General features: G+C 39.4%; 1 protein-coding gene across 2 annotated transcripts in view; it reads left to right on the forward strand.

Annotated features, from left to right (window-relative positions):
* RYK (receptor like tyrosine kinase) overlaps window positions 1–20,593 on the forward strand; it is an 86,366-nt gene that overhangs the window by 32,951 nt on the left and 32,822 nt on the right. For both annotated transcript variants that reach the window (XM_082718846.1, XM_082718847.1), the window contains exons 3-7: window positions 7,952–8,051; window positions 9,633–9,767; window positions 12,269–12,322; window positions 14,872–15,016; window positions 18,112–18,212. In XM_082718846.1, coding sequence (XP_082574972.1) covers window positions 7,952–8,051; window positions 9,633–9,767; window positions 12,269–12,322; window positions 14,872–15,016; window positions 18,112–18,212 — 535 coding nt within the window. The remainder of the gene's footprint in view (window positions 1–7,951; window positions 8,052–9,632; window positions 9,768–12,268; window positions 12,323–14,871; window positions 15,017–18,111; window positions 18,213–20,593) is intronic.

Raw genomic sequence — 20,593 nt, forward strand, 5'->3', positions numbered from 1 at the left:
CATTGGGCTCCCTGCTCAGCAAGGAGCCTGCTTCTCCCTCTTCCTCTGCCTGCCATTCTGCCTACTTGTGCTATCTCTCTGTCAAATAAATAAATGAAATCTTAAAAAAAAAAATTAAAAAAAAAAGAATTGAACAGATTTAAACCTCTTAATCATTCCTTTTCAGATATACACATACATTGGATGTTTTTATTTAGAGTGAGTTTCAGGGATCTGATATTGCTGATAGTGGATGTCTGAGGAGTTTTAAGAGCCTGTCACAGGAGGAAGTTGGAGTGGAAGAGAGGAGAGAGGAAAGGGTTCAGATGAATAAATATATATATTCATGTATGTATATGTCTTTGTGTATATATACACACATAGACACATATATACACACACATATACATTTGTATATGTATATATATGATGTGTGTACACACACACACACACATATTTATACTGCCCTGGGCACAGGTTGGGTCAGGAGGTGCCCTGGTATAGTCTGTGGTCTTTTCAAATTCTTCATGAATAATTTCTAAACTACTTCTGTGTCAGGTTTTACATATCATCATTAGTGCACATTGAACTACTGTTGCTGGTATGATCTTCCTGGTAAGGCAGAAAGATGTTCCCTGACTTGCTGGAGGGCATCACCATCTATTTACACATCTAGCCAGAATCCTAGAAGGGGTCATACAGTTCCTCTATATCTGCCAAGTCCATTTGAATGTCTGTGATAATTATACCTTAAGTTCATCTTCTTTCTGGACCTGATGCCCCATCTGTAGTTTGGGACTTCATTGTTTCTTAACAAGAGATGGAAATGGTTTTCTAACCAGTCGTCTTGCCTCTGGATTGACTTCTTGCTGTGCTGCTGCTCCACCTCACCCCACATGCCCTACCCACCCAAACTACTTTAGGGCTCTCAGTTGCCACCAGAATAAAGTTCTGATTTCTTAGGAAGCCTTTATGATCTTGATTCTGCCTTTCTTTTCTACTTCCTTTTCAGCTAGTTGACTAGGGTCATTTTGTTTGGTAATTTTTTGAATGTCCCGGAAGTTACATTGCTGCTGTTTGCACTGCTAGAAATGCCCTTTCCCTATTCTTTACCTCATGAACTCCTGTTCATCTCCTAAATCTCAGACCTGGTGTCACCTCTCATTTGGCTGTGTCAGGTGCTCCTTTCTGTACCCACGGCACCCTTGTCTTTCCTCCCTCATAGCCCTTGTCATACTCTAAGAGTATTGTAATGGTTGATCTTTTCTATCTCCCTTCTAGATGCAAATCACTTCAGAGGGAGGATCTTCTTTTCATCTGTCTCTGTGTTCCCTGTGCCTGGTGTATAGCACCTGGCACTTGGATACAGGTGTTCTACTGACTGCAGAAGAGATGCATAGGTAGAAGCCACAGGGCACAGCTCAACAAACGAGGGTCTTCTGAGTAGTTAGAGCTTTTTAAAGTTGGAATGTATTAGGAATGGGGAATTTCCCGTTTCTAGATGTGTAAAACATAGGCTGGGTACACTTGACACCAGTTGTCCAGCTGCGATTTGTCAGGTATTTTACTGTGAATAAAGTTATAAATTTGGAGACATGAAGGGAATTCACAGATTGAGTATATAGCTAAACTAATTTCACAAGTTCATCTGTAACAGGATTTACAACTTAGGGGAAAGTAATCATCTTTTATCTTAAAATATTTTATAATAGGGCGCCTGGGTGGCTCAGTGGGTTAAGCTGCTGCCTTCGGCTCAGGTCATGATCTCAGGGTCCTGGGATCGAGTCCCGCATCGGGCTCTCTGCTCAGCAGGGAGCCTGCTTCCCTCTCTCTCTCTCTGCCTGCCTCTCTATCTACTTGTGATTTCTCTCTGTCAAATGAATAAATAAAATCTTTAAAAAAATATTTTATAATAAAAATCCAAGGAATATGTTTGTGTTAATCCAGTTTCAGGCTTTGGCCACCATTGCAACTCCTAATCCCGACTTTAAATCATAATCTCTTTGGTAATTTTAGCACAGTTGAGTAATTGAACTTCATTTGTTTTAAAAATTGATCTTTTGGGTAATGATGTATATGTATGGTACAAAATTCAAAAGGCACAAGACGTATACAGTGAAAAATAGGTCCTCTTAACTTTGCTGGTACCATCCCTAGCCAATCTAGACACTGAGTTGCCCTTCCATTGGCAACCACTGTTACCTGATTCCTGTCTCCAATTCTAAAGATAGTCTGTACACAGATAAGCATCTGTGTGTGTATGTGTGTGTGTGTGTGTGTGTTTTAACAAGTAACATACTGCATACTTTCTGCAGTTTGCAGAGCACTGAACAACATATCCTGGTAAAGTTTCTCTGTTACTGGAGATAGAGTTGAATTTTTTTTCTTTCAAATCACTTAAAAATACATTCATGTGGTTATAATTTAGTTTATCGATCAGTTATTATGAGAGAAAAAAAAAATAAGACCCAGATTTGGGAAGGGACTTGCTTAAGGTAGTAGAAGCAAAAGACAGAGGAGGTAGAGGTGTCTTGAAATGGGAAAGTCACACAAGGGGCAAGAGAGACATGGCTTTTTCACCTGAGAAGACACAAAGTTCTTCACCTGATTCCGTTGGCCCTGGGATGCAATCATGAACTTTCTGGAGGAAGGCCACAGCTCATAAGTGCTAACATGTTATCAGAAATTCTCAGTTCTTACTTTTTAAGGTATGCTGAGAAGTAAAATATTTGCTTCCAAAGATCTCTAGGCTCTCCTTGATATGTCCATTCACACTGTTGATATTTTAATACTAGTTTTCACACATCAAAGATTTTGCCAATAGTGTTGTTTTTCAGTGTTTACCTGGTGGTTTTGTCTTGCCAAATAGACTGTGGTCGTCTGAGAGGCTGAAGCTGTCTTATTCTTGACATTTGTGTCACATAGCCTTAGAGAGTAGTTGTTAAATACTATTGGTTAATTGCATTTGCAGGTGGGATGAGAACTCTGGTATTTCTTCTCTTTCACAAGACCACATGATAAAAAAAATCCAAGACTACTAGGTGGTTTTAACAAATAATTAGTTTCTTGTATGGTCCAGAACATTCTCTGATATCTGGGAAAGAAGCATGCCACCGTATCTGTTAAGGGTCAGTAGATATTTTAGGTATCTGGAAGGCAAAAATATACCAAAATATAGCAGAATATTCCCCCAACTCATATCCACTCTATAACTGTTCTCTGGTTTCAGGAGTTCTTAATCCTTGTTAGGATGGTTTGCAGGGAACTTGTCCAGAGTTCCTATAGCAGCTCCGGGGGCCAGAAAGCATTATCTCCTGCAGAGTGGGATTTCTGTGAAAAAGGTAGCACTTGTGGTGAATTCAGAGAAATTAAAAAAGCTATATGGCTATAGGCAAATGTTTTCACTTTAAATCTGTACCTCGTTCCAGAAGGAAATTGCTTTACTTTATCAGCTGCCTATTCGCAATTGCCATTTGTTTCCAAGTAAGGGAAGATTACCAAAAATGTTTATTTTTTAGCTTTTTCAAATATTTACATTTTCTCCGACTTCTTTTCTGAAATATTTTGGCTCACTCTTTTTTCTGATAAACAATTGCTGTTCAGATTTCCTTTGTTCCAGTGTATTATGAATGTTAGCTTTAGAATGGATCTGTTCTTCAAAGGATCACTGGCAAGTGAGATTCCATACAGATCGATATATGGCAAAATAAAGAAAATTGGACAGTGATAACTGGCAGTTTGTTCTCTGCCCCCAGAAACTGCAATTAAAAATTAATATCCTAAGGATTTCAGAGAGAGGAGATTCACCTTGTGAATGCCTCACATGTTTAGGTAGTCCCTCAGAAAGGGAGCCAGTGAAGAGTAGTCTTCTGTGCTTTCATACTCCTTATTCCTCCAGGCTTCTTTTCTAGCCAGAGGGCCAGCCTTCTCAGACCTCCTATCCAGCTCCATTCACAAGCTTATTTCTCTCCCCCTTGCCTCTCTGAGATACTCGGTTGCTAATCTTGTCCCCTGCCCTCTGCATTGCCATTAGGGCCTTTGACCCTGTTTGCCAGTCTCTGCTTTCCTAGAAGTTTTGGTCCCTGGTTAGCTGTACCTCTGCTTATAATAACTGAGACCTAGAATAAAAGAATAAATGTAGGGAAACATGCATTTGGCCTTGAATCTGTTAAGTTTGAGAGCTATAAGATTATAAAATATATGCGTCTAGTAGATAATTGGGCATATTGGAGAGATTGAAGGTATAAGAGAGTGAGAGACCAGTGGGTGATACGAGATCCCATCAGTGATGAAATAGACTAGAACATATTATACTCGGAGAAGAGAGCTTATTTGGAGAAGAGGATATATCTTTCCATGGGACTGGAGTGCAGAGGTTGAGTGCTCTCACAGACCTCTGGTGCTGAAAAGAATGACAGAAAGGAGGTTCCTGTGGGCTAGCTAAAGGAGATGAGGACATTGTCTGAAGAGTGAGGAAGTGGTGAGGGCAGCAGGTGGTGAAGTGGTGAGGTCCTGTGATATTTGAAATGAGTTGACTAGGGAGGGAGAGGAGTCTGTGAAGAAGGGCTTGCTGACAGGTTTAAGGGCCAACCCTGAGCCTGGAGGTCATCTTTGTATAGAAGCACCCTTCTCTCCAGGGAAGTGAAATCCTTCAGCAATGGGAGATATGATCCTCCAGCAGTGCTGGGCAGGAGTAGAGTTAGAGATTGTTAGGGTGCTGGTGCACCCCTTTGAGGTATGAGGGTGCCAGTATGAGTGTGTCAGTAACATAGTCACTTTTGGAGCCCAAACCCTGGGAGGGTGAAACCAAGTCACTGGCTGAGCTGGAGAGGAGGGGAATAGCTGAATTGGCCATTGCATTCCAGCTCTGAGCACAGCCCTTGGCTTACAGATGTGCTTCATAAATGTTGGCTGAATCAGAGTGGTGGAGACAAAGGACTGGTTTTGTAGGGGTCAGAAATAGTGATAGGATCTTTGATTGGGTGGGATTTGTGCATTTTTTCTGGTTCTGGAGTAATTCTTTACTATGTAGCAATACTGAGTGAGTACTTAATATTGAAGCCACCAGGAAGATGCCAGGAGACAAAGTGAACCAGGGCCAAGACCTCTAAAAAAGTTTTTGTCTGTTGTTGAAGTTGATGCTATGAGAAATAGCCATCTTGAGTAGAATTCATGAGCTTCAGGATATAGGGGATTTTGTCTAGACCTAATGATCCTAAAAGAATGCTGACCCTACTGTCTGGGCCCTGAGGGTCAGGTGTTTTAAGAATTGAATGATAGGGGAGGGCGCCTGGGTGGCTCAGTGGGTTAAGCCGCTGCCTTCGGCTCAGGTCATGATCTCAGGGTCCTGGGATCGAGTCCCGCATCAGGCTCTCTGCTCAGCAGGGAGCCTGCTTCCTCCTCTCTCTCTTTCTCTCTGCCTGCCTCTCTGCCTACTTGTGATCTCTCTCTGTCAAATAAATAAAAATAAAAAATCTTTAAAAAAAAAAAAAAAGAATTGAATGATAGGGGAAAAGAAGACTTCTGAGAACTCAGCCAGGTTGCAGGAGAAGGTGGGGAAGACAATTTTTGAAAAGCCTAACAGTGTAGGAGGCAGTTTTAGAATAGTGAGGGCCCTGGGATGGAAGACAGAACAGAACGGCTACAGCAGTGTTCTTGGCAGAGCACAGGAGGCTTGTGTCAGAATGTTGGATCAGTAGTAAGCTGGTGCTTATGGGGAATGCATTGGGGCCGTAGGGTAGCTATTCTGGAACGACTGATGCCACTGGGGTCTGTAGTTATCAGAGGGACCTGTGCCAGACTGATGGGCGTGTTGTATTAATTATCCTACTTGATCCTCCTAATGCATTGTAGTAGCCCCATTTTATAAAAACTGAAGCTCAGAAAAGTTCATTTATGTAAGGGTCACATAGTGTCATGGGTCCAGTCCAATTCTTGCCTAATTTCTTTTGTGTACTTACCCTTCATGTGATGCCCTATTCAAAGATAGCATGGATTTAGGAATATAGCGAGTCCATTTTCTTAGTGGTTTGGGTATTGCTGGAAAGCCTGCTCCTTCTTGGCCCAAACTCAACCACGGTGTAGCCAGCTCTCTTGCACCCCCTGGTGGCAGTCATAGTGTTGCGACATTCTAAGGTAAGCGTGAACACTTTCTAGCTCAAGGTACCACTAAGTCAGTGATATGCAGCGCCAAGAACATTTTTCTTTGTTGTGAATGTGGCACTTGAACAATTGTTTGTATATCTTACTGCAAAGTAGTAATATGATATTTGTATAACCCTACAATGTTCAGGGACATTCAAGTATGAAAGTGTGAAAAGAGACCCACTTATAGGGGGAGTTAAGTTCGTTGGCACGAATGCTTCTTATCCATGGGTGGACACCCTTTGCCCCAGCCTATCCCTTTCTCTGTAAACTAGGATGATACTCTTTTCTTGTTTCTTTTCATCTTTGTTATATCCTATTTCTTTGGCTTTTTTCATTAGCATATAAACACATTTATTTATTTACTTACTAAATTTATTTATTTGAGAGAGAGAGAGAGAGAATAAGAGAGAGAGCATGAGAGGGGAGAGGGTCAGAGGGAGAAGCAGACTCCCTGCTGAGCAGGGAGCCCGATGCTGGACTTGATCCTGGGACTCCAGGATCATGACCTGAGCCGAAGGCAGTCGCTTAAACCAACTGAGCCACCCAGGCACCCAACACATTTTAATACCTCCTATTAAAGAAAGAAAGAAACAAAAGGCTCAGAATCTGTCCTCACCTATCCTCCACCCCAAAACTGGTGGTTTTTCCTAGTTAAGTTTATTAAAGAATGATTTCGTAAACCTCCTTCCTACCACTCTTTTCCCAACCCACTCATTGCTCCTTGGCTTCTGCCAATTCTAGCTCTTCACCAAAACCAGCCTTGTGACCACTGAGTGGGAGAGGGGTACTGTTCTTATCAAGACCCCAGCAGGTTGTACAAAGAATAGTGTGAAATAAAAGTTCTCATTGAAGGCCGTGAAGGTGGCAGCTGTTCCAGATTTCAGCTATTGTTTTACAGTCTGAGCTGTTTCTTCCGTGACCATCAGTCTAGCAATAGGACAGTATTTGTTGATGCTGATTAAGTTATTATTTTTTTAAGATTTTATTTATTAATTTGACACAGAGAGTTAGTGAGAGAGAGCGAGCACAAATAGAGGTAGCTGTGGGCAGAAGGAAAGGGAGAAACAGACTCTCTTCTGAACAAGGAGCCCGATATGGGACCCAATCCTAGGACCCTGGGATCATGACCTTAGCTGAAGGCAGACACTTAACCGACTGAGCCACCCAGCCACTACGTAGGCCAGGTATTGATAGTTAATACTGGTGTTCCAGTTATATCTTTGTAATTATTTCTTTTCCTTTCCGGATTCTGAATTACTTGAGAAATAGATGCAGAAATTAGATGGGTATCCAAACATAAACTTTCTTTATGGTGAGAGCTAGACTAGAGATATTCTATGAGAAATTTCTGTTTTGTAATCTGTGGAGTGGGTAGATCTGCAGAGTAGAGCTTCCTCTGCCAGCCACGTGGAAGCCCTCAGAGCCTGGCATTTATCAATCAGAGACTGTGTTGGTGACTTGTCAGTGGTCTGTAAAAGACACATCTCAGCAACTTGGCTCTTCACATCTATCTCTCCAGGGCCGCTCTGTCAGTGGCTGTGTAGTCGTCAGCAAGATTTCTGAATCCTACCTAGAATGCAGATTCTAAAAGAGAGTGATAGTACTGTTCTGGACGTGAAATAGAGGGTGACTTACTGGGTTGAGTTTTGATCCAGTTGAAAATTCCTAGGACTGCTCCTGACAATTTGAATTTTATTATAGCTAGATTATTTGTACATATGAAAGACTCATGCATATACTAGTTCATGAGCTAATAAGTGAAGTCAAACTGTTAGTGTCCTTTCTATTATCACAGATTCAGTTTGTTTATTTCCACATTTTACAGGTTGAATATAAGCTGGGATTCCAAGTAGACAATTTTGTGGCTATGGACATGCCCCAGGTCAACATTTCTGCTCAGGGGGAAGTTCCACGTACTTTATCAGGTGAGTCTGTAAGAGTTAACATACTGTCTTCAATTGCGTCCCCCCCATATCCCAAAAATAACAGTTTAATAATTGATGTGTAGTGCATCTTACTTGGTAGGTTTAAGATGTGTAAATACTTTGGAAAGTAATTTTTGAAAATCCTGATTATTTGCAGTGTGTTTTAAACCATTTTGTCTTTTCCATCCCTTCCAGAGCTGTCTGTGCTCACTTCTTCCTTGTCTCCTTTTCTGCATTGCTGGCCTTGGCCTCCACATGGTTCTGTGTCTGGTCTTGTTCCTCTTTGACTGATTGCCACACATGGCATGGATCATCACTGAACACTCATGTCTGACCTAATGACATCAGGCCCATGAGGGCCCCCTATCAACTGAGTACATTGCAGACTCTCTGTCCGGCCATTGTGCTGTATGTTTATCCTCTGGCCCTGTTGTTGCATTTGCCCCAGCATTCCAGGGACACCGTACTACATGCAGTTTTGACATCCTTGCCTTTGCATGTGCCGGTCTGTGTATTTGGAACCACCCGTTCCTCTTTTCTGCTTATTAAACTCTCATTCATACTAAATATTCTTCAAGACTCAAAATCTGTGCTGTCCTTTTCTTGCTTCCTTCTCTCCCTCCAGTTCTTAACTCTTCTGTTCTTCCTACCCTGTAGGATCTTGTAATTTGACTGATTTTGAACTGATCCCATTATCTTGTAATTCTTTGTGCTTGTCTCTCCTTGCTGCGGTTGGCTACCCTGAGGGCAGGAGCTGTCTTTTTCAGTCATCTGCCCTTGGTGCCCAGTACTGCCTCTGCACAGGATGGTCATATAATACATGTCTGACGAAACAATTTAAGTGTCACATATACCCCAATTTAACTACTTTTGAGAAAGGCTCCTGAAGATGTGAGATTTTAAGGAAAGCCAACTGAAATTCTTCAAACTTAAAAGTATAAGCTGTCATCTGTTATTAGTGACATACACTAAGCTTTAGGGAAGTATAGGGAGGCTTGCTCATATTTACTGGTCAATTTCTATGTAGATTATTAAAGCCAGTTTCTGTTTAAAGAGGTTTTTGTTTTTTGGGTTTTTTTTACTTCATAGTTGATTAATTTATCAGGTTTATCAGTTTACAGGTTTATATTTAATCTCTTAATTAAGAGCAATACATAATTGCATTTTGATCTTAAATTGTCTCTCCTTTTTTTTTTTAAAGTAATTGTTGTTTCTGTTGCTGATGTAACTGGTAAGGTAGCAGGGTTTGCCCTACTCTGTAGCTTTGCTATATTATAATAGGACTTATGAGACAAAGTAATCTATTAAAAATCATGAGCAAAAGTTGAAAATAATCTCTTCCTTTATGTCTTGGCTTCTTTAATGATAACTTGTATATCTATAATAAATGAAGAAATAATGTCTAAAGCTGTATAGTCTGAAAGTTTAAAGTTTATACTCTGAAAATTTCTGTTTAGTATTATGTAAATGAACTATTTTTAGTTTTATGCAACAAAAATAGAGAGTTCTGAAATACTTAGTAGGTATTAATGTTGATTTTTAGAAAAGTAAAATACCTTTTCTTTTTTGTTTTTTAAACAGTGTTTCGAGTCGAGCTTTCCTGTACTGGCAAAGTAGATTCTGAGGTTATGATACTAATGCAGCTCAACTTGACAGTAAATTCTTCAAAAAACTTTACAGTCTTAAACTTCAAACGAAGGAAAATGTGCTACAAAAGTAAGGCATTTATTTACCAGTGTGTGTTTTATATAGATGTGATGAGGTAAAAAATACGTTTTGTCATCTTTCTACAGATTTGTGACTAAATCTTGATGTTAGTTGCCAAGTGAGAAAACAAAGAGCACTAGCAGGAAATACTGAGATAATCGCCAGGTAGCTTGTTGCCAGGAATCTCCTTTGGGCTCCTCATTCTCAAAATCTTTTACCAGAATTGCTAATTTTCCATTAGGGATGTGAAATTGTACTCAAGTAGCTGGTCACATAATTGTGGTAGGGGGCCCCTGAATAACTAGAGTGTTCACTGTGTTTTCCTTATAGAGGTGCTCTTGTGCAGAAGCATTCCCTGGGGCCCGATGGACTGGGCCTGAGACGGGGGTGGGGGGGTGGGGGGGCGGGGGGGCGGAAGTCACTTAACTTAAGTCTTAGTTTTTGCATTTGTAAACTGGGTATAATAACCTATTTCAGAAGTTGTGCTTTCTTATTTTGTTTTAGATTAATTGAATCAAACCTAAATCTTAGAATACCATGTGTGGGTACTTAATAGATGTTAGTAGCTTTGGTTTTGAATAATTGGTTACTCAAGAAATTATAGTGGCTATGAGAATTCCCAGCACATAGGCTGTGGGGGAAAGAATTTTAGAGTTTCTCCTTAAAGGTCATCTAGTCCAGCCCACTCACTTTAAGTTGCACAGAGTTTGCACGGTCACTGAGGTTACTATCTAAGATAGGGAAAATAAAGCTCTCTAAACTTATTGACGGCCTACTATCTGATGGGCACTTTACTTCTTTTGAACCTAGTTAATCCTTACAATGACCCTAGGCAGTAGTTCTCTCATTACCTTCATTTTCTTAGGAGTCAACTGAGGCTCAGAGCATCTGAGCCACTTGCCAAGGTCAGACAGCTAAGTGGTGCAGCTGGATGCAAACTTGAGCTCTTGGCTCCATTGTTAACCTCTCTCTTAATACATTTCCTAATTGAAGTTAGTGCTGAGTATTATCGAAGTACTTAAGGCCAACAAGTGAGTTACAGTGGGTGCTATCCAGATACATGCCAATAAAAAAGCTCTACTGCATTAGAATGGACATTTTTTTAAATGGGAACTGAGCAAGCACCGTTTAGCTTCACTGTTTGTTTTTTTTACAATTTTATTTATTTATTTGACAGAGCGCACGCACAAACGGGGAGCAGTAGGCTGAAGGAGAAGGAGAAGCAGGTTCCCCACTGAGCAGGGAGCCCGAAGTGGGGCTCGATGCTAGGACCCTGGCATCATGACCTGAGCCAAAGGCTTAGCTGACTGAGCCACCCAGGCGCCTCTAGCTTCAGTGTTTTGATACATTTTTCAGTTCTAATATATTCAGTTATGTACCTACTTTCATGTGACTTTAAAGCCAAAGTGGACTTTAGAGTCTCTCTGGTTCAGTCTAGTCATTATATAGTTGATAGGAGGAGACTGGGCCTAAGTTTGCACAGCCAGTCAGTGAGGACTATAGAAGACCTGGTTCCTGATCCCTACGGAGGGGATATAACTGTAATGTGGTGCTTCGCCTAATGCCTAAGGCAGGATGATGGCAAAGGTGATGTGATTGATGGAGCCCACTTCTTGGTAGCCACTGAGGTTAAGAATCAGCTGACATTCAGAATGATCCCATACTTTCTCCATTTTCTTTATGTGTACCTGGAAATTAACATTAAAATACAGTTGGTGTAATTTTCTGCTGTTTTAGACTTAAGTTTAATATAGTGCCCCCTTTTCATTTGGTTGTCATACTTCTGGCCACCCCAGTCATCCAATTTATGACTCTTACTTGAGAATGTGATCCTAATGATTTTCTGTCCTATTATGTTTAGAAAGTTACAACAGAAAATATGTCTGTACTTTTATCAATGTTAATGAGTGTTACTGGCAAGAAAATGTCCCCCCCCCTTTTTTTTTTTTAAAGATTTTATTTATTTGGGAGAGAATGAGAGCAAGAGAGTACATGAGTGGGGGGAGGGTTAGAGGGAGCCTGATTCAGGACTCGATCCTGGGATTCCAGGATCATGACCTGAGCCAAAGGCAGTTGCTTAACTGAGCCACCCAGACACCCCAAAAATGTTCCTTTTTTGTGTGAGAGTGGGGACTGCTTGATCAGGTAAGTTTCATAACTTAAGAACTCCTTAGAGTCTTTATACTCTGCTAGGGTGAATTATGCACCTCCATAGAGATGAAAATATATGTTTTCCCCCAAACTTCTTGACCACAGAAACCCTTTTTCATTGAGCATCTATAAGCAACACCCATAAACTAGAGATTGGTGATTATAGTGATGATTATCAGAATAGTTAATGTAGCATTCATTATCTTGTAACAAGTACCTTATGACTTACTTCAGGCAGTATTCTAATAGAACACAAAACTACGTTAGAGAAAAACTCAGAAAATGTAATTAAAGTATTTAAGAGTTTTCATGGAAAGGAAGAATTTCTAAAGCATCTTTTATCTTTTTTTAAAATTCAGAACTTGAAGAAGTAAAAACTTCAGCCTTGGACAAAAACTCTAGCAGAACTATTTGTAAGTGTTACTGTGTTACCTTTCTCCATCAGAGGGAAGAAAAATGGCTGATTGCAAATGCATGGAATTATATGGGGCTCTGAGGCCTTGTAGTGTCCAGTTTGTCAAAGATATGTGAGGCGTTGCTATTCACTGATGTTTTGTAGATTGGTGTATAGTCAGGGGAAATGATTAGAATATTGACATTTTTGTGAAGCAAAATTCATACATATTTTATAATAAGTGATCTAAAGCAAGACTTTATATTATGTCATTTTGAATGGTTATAATTAAAGTATGAACATAAAAACATGTCAGATTCTCATTTCAGTAGGAGAAGTTAAGAAAATCTGACTTGTGACTTGGACCGGTTAACCCTCAGCTAATTTTATATATTGTCAACTTTTTTAGAATATTTCATTTGGATTTATCTCTGAGAAGAAAGAAAACTATTTTTTTAAAAAATCACTGCTCCCCAAATTTACTTTGAAAATTCTGGTAATTTTACCCATTTCTTTTATGCTAGTAGGTTGTTATTTCACACAAAGAGACTAGAATACTGCATATTCTTGGTCTCCGGCTGTCGTTTCCTCAGTACCTCTCTCCTTCCCTCCCTTTCTGTCCATCCATTTAACATCTGTTGAGAGTCTGAGATGTGTCAGATGGTAAGATTAAAGCAGAGGGTTAAACTGAGCCAAGCAGACCCTGCCTTTAAGGGCTTGTACTGTAGTGGATGATATGGACAAGGCACTAATGCAGTGATAATAACGTAGTATGGCAAGCTAAGATAAGGCAATTGCAAGGTGCTTTGGGAACCCTGCAGAGGGCCATATAATCTCTGAGGGAGTGAGGGACAGTTTCCTGAAGAAAAGTGTATCTCATCTGAGACTCTAAGGGTGACCAAGCAGTGGCAGGTGAGGTGTCCAAGTGAAGGAGTAGGAGCAGTGCATTCACAGGCCTGGAAGTTGGAGGTAAACAAGCAGGATACAAATAGGGGGATCTTCCCAGCAAAGCAGTGTCCTCTTTTCTGCCCTGGTGTGTGCTTGGGTTGATACTGCCAGCCCCGACCTTTGGGACCTCCCTTTTCTGTCCCTCCCAACATTGAACAGCCCGTGTTATCCTTGAGGAAAGTCAGGCCTTCATTCAGGCTGTGTAAAGTCTAGCTGCCCTAGAAGCTATTTGGTCTCTTTGCTTTAATTTGTTCTGGTTTATTGTTTGTTGATTCAGTTTAAATTTTAGAAAGTAATTTTAAAAGTTTTTGAAAGCTTTAGCTGTTCTTTTTTGTCCTTAGCTATCCCCAGAACTCTACATTTGTATTTCTGCCAACCATGTGGATGTGTACTGGGTACTCGTAGATACAACAAAACTCTTAATCATCTCACTTTCTTCCCCCAACCTGCCTTTTTTCCCCGATCTGTGTAAAGGTACCCTTATCCACCTAATTCTTTAAGCCAAAGTTAGCAAAGTCTGTTGACAGTGCTTCCAGTCCATTAATTTACCTTCAGTAACACTCTTGCCCACACCACTGCTGTCTCTTTTTTGGACTACTGTAGTAACTTTCTAACTTGTTCCCTGCCCCTGTCCTGGCTCATTTCTCAAAGCATTCTGTACACAGTGTGCAGTCAGCTTGGTTTTTTTTTTTTTTCAAGTCTCATCATGTGTATCATTCCTTTGCTTAATAATGATTTCCTGTCTTACGTAGGATAAAACCCAGATTCCTCAGGTTTTATTCAATAGAATTATGTGAGTACTCATTATTAAAACTTACTTGATGCCTTGGTTACACCAGTTCTGCTTCTATTTCTCTGTCTTCTCCTGTGCTTTCTGTGTCTTCTCCTTGGTTACACCAGTTCTGCTTCTATTTCTCTTTCTTCTCCTGAGATCACATGTATATCTCTGTGCATCTTCTCCTAGTTTGTGTGTGTGTGTCTGTCTCTTTGTCTTTGAGTTATTTCCCCCATTGCCAAGGTTTGCTTTCTCTCTCCCCCTGTGTTTTGAATAATACAGAATTGAACACTATATTATTAGTGGGGTCTTGATATCCTGCCCTTACCTTTGAAAATAAATAAGCAAAACAATCTGTTACTTTTACAAGAGAAAAAGACTAAAAGTTTTTTTTTTTTTTTTTAAATGTGTGGGTCACTCTGTTGTATATTCCTCTGTGAGTCTGTGGTTGGCAAAAAGATATCTGATCTTTCCACTCTAGACATCACAGGTGACCAGTGGCTACTGTATTGGACAGCATACTATAGAACATTTCCTTCACTGCAGAGAGTTCTGTTGGACAGCACAGCCATACATACATGTAAAACTGGGACTTTTGTACTCATCAATGGAAATTTTTGTTTAAAACCCGTTTTAAAAACTTAAACAACATTTAGGGAATTTTAAAAATTGTAAGGACTTATACCAACATACCACTGGTGACTGATCTTACCAAAGAGGGGCAAATGAAATGAAAATATATTTTTTTTTTACAAAGAACAGGATACTCATTTTTTATATTGGATCATAAAGCAATTGATAATATTGGTTTAAAAAGCTTAATATGCCTTTCATTTTTATTTTAGATGATCCTGTGCATGCAGCTCCAACCACTTCTACACGTGTGTTTTATATCAGCGTGGGCGTTTGCTGTGCAGTGATATTTCTTGTAGCAATAATATTAGCTGTTTTGCACCTTCACAGTATGAAAAGAATTGAACTGGATGACAGGTATTAAACCTATTTTGGGAAAGGAAAAAAATTAAAGTGTTTATCTGCATTTACATGAGAGCCCGCACACACCCATGCATTGCGGTTCACAGGGAAAGGAGGGAGGATGATCAGGTCTTGCCAAAAGAAAAACTGTTGTCCTTGTGATTATTGTCATTGTGTTTTTCTGAGTCTATTTAAAACATTTTTTGAAGACAGAAATTACTAAGAAGTGAGGATCACACTTTTGTTCCTGTCCCCCTTTAACATGACTCTATTCCAGATTCCTTGTACCTTTTTAAAATAGCCCTGTTTCTTCCTCCTAGTTCATCCCTCCATCATTATCCATCCATCTTCTGCCCATCCATCCATCCAAAAACATTTATTGAGAACCCACTGTGATTTAAACCATTGGTTCTCAACATGGTTGCACATTATTGTCGTGGGTAAGCTTTTGAAACATGGGTCCCACCTTCTAGAGATTCTGATGTAATTGGTCTGGGGTGGTGTATGGGCATCACTATTTTTCTTAAAGCTTCCTGGATAGTTCTGATGTGTAGCTTTGGAGATATGCTGGGTTGGATTGCCCAGTGCTGGGAATATTAAAAAATTGGTGATATACTTTATAGCTTCGAATATTCATCTTTGACATTAACCTGTAATTATAAAAGTTTATAAATTTGATGATAATGATTTGTGTAGTATACTGTGAGAATAGAAAAGGTGCTTGTCCCAGCCTAGGTGGATCAGAGATGACAGGGAGAACTTGATAGCCAAGATAGGGTGACACGTAAAGATGGAGTGACAGGTTTATTTTCCCAGTACGTAATTCTCACTTTCCTCCTCAGTGATTCCCACTTGATGATTAAAAGATTTCCAGCTTCGTGACTTGGCTTTCTCCTTTTTGTGGAGAGGTATCTCCCATATTCGTTGAATTTTTCTTGCTTTATTACTGTACCCCTACTTATGCTGCAGTCACATGATTATGTGTTCCGCACTTTGGCCCTATGTTTTGCCCGTTGGGAGTTTAGTTCTTGCTATCCTTTTGCCCACAGGGGTCCCTGCATTTTCCACCAGTCCAAACCTGTTCCTTCTTCAACTCTCACCTCCCCATTGCCTTTTCTTTCATGAAGTCTTTTCTAAGCCTCCCAACTGCCCATTTCTCCCTTCTCCGTTTCTCTCTCTCTCCTGCCCTATGCCTCTCCTCTCCCTCCTTCCCTCTCTTTCTCTTTGGTAGCAGTTACTGTACTTTTTTCTCCTATAATAATTTTTTGTGTACTTGTCTCTCCCACTAGACTGTAAGCTTTGTCCAATTAGGGAGCAGTATGTCTTACTCATTGCTGAATCTGCAGGCCTACATGTTGTCATACACACAGTGGATAGGCATATTTGTGGCATAAACAAAAACACAAGGGGACAGGGAACTGGCTGAGTTTGATATCTGCCCCTAAGGTTCTCTGTCCCCTCTGTTGTACTTGCTTTATCTGAGTAGAAAAGGAAGAGGAAGGAGGTAAGAATGAGAAGAGAAATACATGGGTGATATGTTTCAGATTTTGTGTATATGGTGATGTTGAAGTTAGAATTACAGTTTACAGAGGAAGAAATAATGGTGTTTAGAAGATTCTGAGTAGGAATAAAGTAACAGGAACATTTAGATAAGACTTTGAGTAGAGTTAAAGGAGTCATTGAGGAGCGTGGCATTTAAGAGTCTTGATCCACACACTTTCCTTGAATGGTTACATGTATACTAGGGCTTTGAACACACATTGGATAGAGTTGTGCAGAAACTGTCAGATTATATAGAACGTATATGTTAGTCTGCTAAAATAATCAGTTACCACTCATGCTTTGGGTGTTCCGCTTCTTTCTATTTTCAGGCAAAGGTTTCCAGACATTGAATAAAAGCAACTTAAATTATTTCTTGTTTTCAGAGTTTAACCTAGTGGTTAAGACCATGGACTCTGGAGCCAAAGCATCTCTGAATTCTGGCAGTTCTACTTAATTAGCTTTGCGGCTAATAATGTACTTAGCATCTTTGTAGGCTTTTCAAGAATTCTGAGGTGGTACAAGAGTGCCACCTACTGTTCAGTTACTGGAGAGAAACAACCAGTAAATAATTTTGAGGCTGGCCCTTTATTTAGCTATCAGGGTATGTTGGTTGCTGGTATTATTTAAGTTGTAGTTTCACATACATTATACAACTGGAGCCTCACAAAAATCCTGGGAGGTAGGTTTTCTTAATTCCATTTTATGGGTAAGTAAATTGAGGTCCTTTATCTTCCCTTTTTGGGGTTGGTGATGTTTATCTTCCTTCCTCTGGACTTTTAACAACATTGATTTTCAGTCTGATCTTTGAGTAGTACTTAGAACTCCAAAAACAGGTGTTCTGTGGTTACCTACTGAAAAGGCAGGAATAAATGCTTAAGAGGTATTAATTTGTAGTGATCTTGAGTACAGAGTTAGCATTTACTTGAGCCTATGATCTTCTGGATCTCCCATATTATTTAAGAATAATATGGTGTAATGGAATGCCTCAGGTACTAGGAAATTTTGGTAAGTTCCATAAATTCTAAAAAGGTAGGATTGAGGGAAAAGGGAAATGTATGTGATTCAGTAAATGATACGATACCCTTCCCAAGCCTTGAGCATGTTGGTATATTTGATTTGCTTTGATATTCCTTATTTGATATAGTCCATTTGATTTTGGACCATTAGTGAAAGAGGCCTTTCATTCCACTCTTAAAAAAAAAAAAAAGAAATCTAACTGAACAGCATGGGCTCTTTTCCTGAGAGATGACCCATAGGTCCCTAACATGTCTTTCTGTGAGGTTCAGGACTGCTGTCTCTGGTGTCTGAGGATTCATACATGCATTTCTGAATGACTGATAAGATGAACCTGCTTGAGACTGTGGAGACAGAAAAGAGAAATAGCTCTTCATTTTGAGACTAAAATTTCAACATGGAATGTTTGTGATGGACATCCATACATTATTGAGATTGCCATCAGGATTTTGAGCTGGTTATAAAGGCTGCATGCTTTTTTGTGTATATAGAAAAAGGAAATTTATCATTGAAGATGACTTACCAGTTATTTCTCTTTTAAAAATTGTTTGCAGTATCAGTGCCAGCAGTAGTTCCCAAGGGCTGTCTCAGCCATCTACCCAGACGACTCAGTATCTGAGAGCCGACACACCCAACAATGCAACTCCTATCACCAGTAAGAGTTAATTTAATTGTAAAGATGATTTACTGAAGTTTTCTGTGGTCTCTCTGCCAGTGGTACCTGTGTGCTTTGTTATTTGTGTACCATCCTATGTACATAGTATCTAACATGTACAGAATTGGGTTGGACCTTCAACTTTTGCTTTCTAGAGCATTGAGTGAAACATTCTAAAATTGGAGTGGTAAAAATTATTTTTAAAAAATTTCAGTTTAATTGCTAGAATTAATTTTGGGGGAGATTTCCATAGATTAATTACATCAAAAAGGATACAGAATTACTTCTGTAGAAATTCAAAGGGAATATTTTCAGGTAGTTAGTTAGAATAAGCTATTGAGCTGTATGGAAACAGAGTCTTAGATTTTAATGAATTGTTTGATAATCTTAAGGGCTGTAGATTTTACCTTTTTTTTTTAAAGATTTTATTTATTTTCAAGAGAGAGAACACTTGGTGGGAATGGAGGGGCAGAGGGTGCGGGAGAGGGACAAACAGACTCTGTCACTCTGTGCTGAGTGCGGAGCCTATCCCAGGACCCCGAGATCATGACCTGAGCTGAAACCAAAAGTCCAATGCTTAACCAGCTGAGCCAGCCAGGCACATTGTTTTTTAATCATAATAGGTTTTTAATCATAATAGCTGCCATTAGAATCGAGAACATGGAATCTGATTTCCTTTTTCTTCAAATAGGATTTTGATGAAAGTTTTTATACCGTAACATGTTGATGTTGGGGAAAATAATCATTCTTAGAATATAATTTAAACATAATGAAAAATCAGTCTCCACACAAATAAAAAACCAACATAATCATCAGCATAAACAGTGGACCAAAATCAGGGTTCAATTCAGTAGTGCTATTGATTAATTAGGTTCTTACATTCTTGCTGCAGTCTTTCACTACTGTTTCCCATTCAAAAGAAGTAGAATTCTTTAGGGAAGTGGCTGATTTCAGGACTGTCAGGATGGACAGGTTGAGATGGGGCATTGAGCTTCAAAAAGAATGACTTTAGTGAACTGAGGCATTGAATATGTAAAAATTTATGGGTTTTAATATGTTTGAAAAAGTTGATCATCACAAGAGGTAACTCTCTCATGATGGTACCAATAATGCCTCATTAGGCGTTAGGTACTTGTGAGGTACCAATAATGCCTCATTCTGATCACTGGCTGTATGAAATGTATTTCATATTTCAGCAGTTCCAGAGTAACCAGGTAGTATTGGTTGGTGAGAGAAAATGCTTCTTTACAGAAGAATCCTGACTAATAAATGTGAAAGGAGTGATGGAATTAGAAAATCATATTTGCAACCTCAATTAAAATACTTGATTCAGGAAAAGATCATCAGTGCATAAAATGTTGTCAACAAAGGGAAATGGGATCATTTGAGGGATCAGACTGTCACAGCCTGACTCCATTAATGAAACTTTACATCACTAACTGTAGGACAGCTAGATATTTTGTACTCCCACATGTGATACACCACCCATGCTGTATTTTTGTCTCCTCTCCCTACCCCAAGAGTTAACCTGGATCTAATTACAGCTGTGGAACTGACTGGAGGTTTACAAGAAATATAGGGATAGAGGAACAAGTTAAATGATACTGGAAATAGCAGATGCTGGACATTCTCTAGGATAACTGAACTGGTTCCTCTTTTTTTTTTTTTTTAAGTTTATTTATTTATTTATTTTTAAAGATTTTATTTATTTATTTGACAGACGGAGATCACAAGTAGGCAGAGAGGCAGGCAGAGAGAGAGAGAGAGGAGGAAGCAGGCTCCCCGTGGAGCAGAGAGCCCGATGCTGGGTTCGATCCCAGGAGCCTGGGATCATGACATGAGCCGAAGGCAGTGGCTTTAACCCACTCAGCCACCCAGGCACCCCCTGAACTTGTTTCTTTAACAAGAATGGCAAGAGAAAGAAAAGGAGGAAGAGGGAATTCTCAAGATTAAGTGAAATTTAAAGGAAATGACAGTAGTTATCATCACTACCAATAAAAGAAAGGATTATATGTCCTTCAGAAGATATGATGACAATTATGAAAGTAGTTCAGACTATTCAGAAGAAACACATCATAGCTTTTAATGTTTAGATGACAAGCTTTGCTCATTATCAATTTTTTATTGTGATTGTAACCTTGAAGAAGTAGAGATTCGATTATTATATGTCAAAAGGAAAATACTTTTTAAAAGTTCATTGAAATTATGTATTAAAAATATTTTTAGTTACTATCGATAAGAAATGTATTTATTTTTATGGACATTATCTTAAGGAAATAGATGGATTATTATGTATGGCAAAAACAAACACTTTTTAAAACAATGGGAATTCATTTGAGTATAAATAAAAGAAGACAGAGAGGAGTAAAAAATATTTGAAG

Source organism: Mustela nivalis (assembly GCF_964662115.1).
Source record: "Mustela nivalis genome assembly, chromosome: 1".
Taxonomy (NCBI): domain Eukaryota; kingdom Metazoa; phylum Chordata; class Mammalia; order Carnivora; family Mustelidae; genus Mustela; species Mustela nivalis.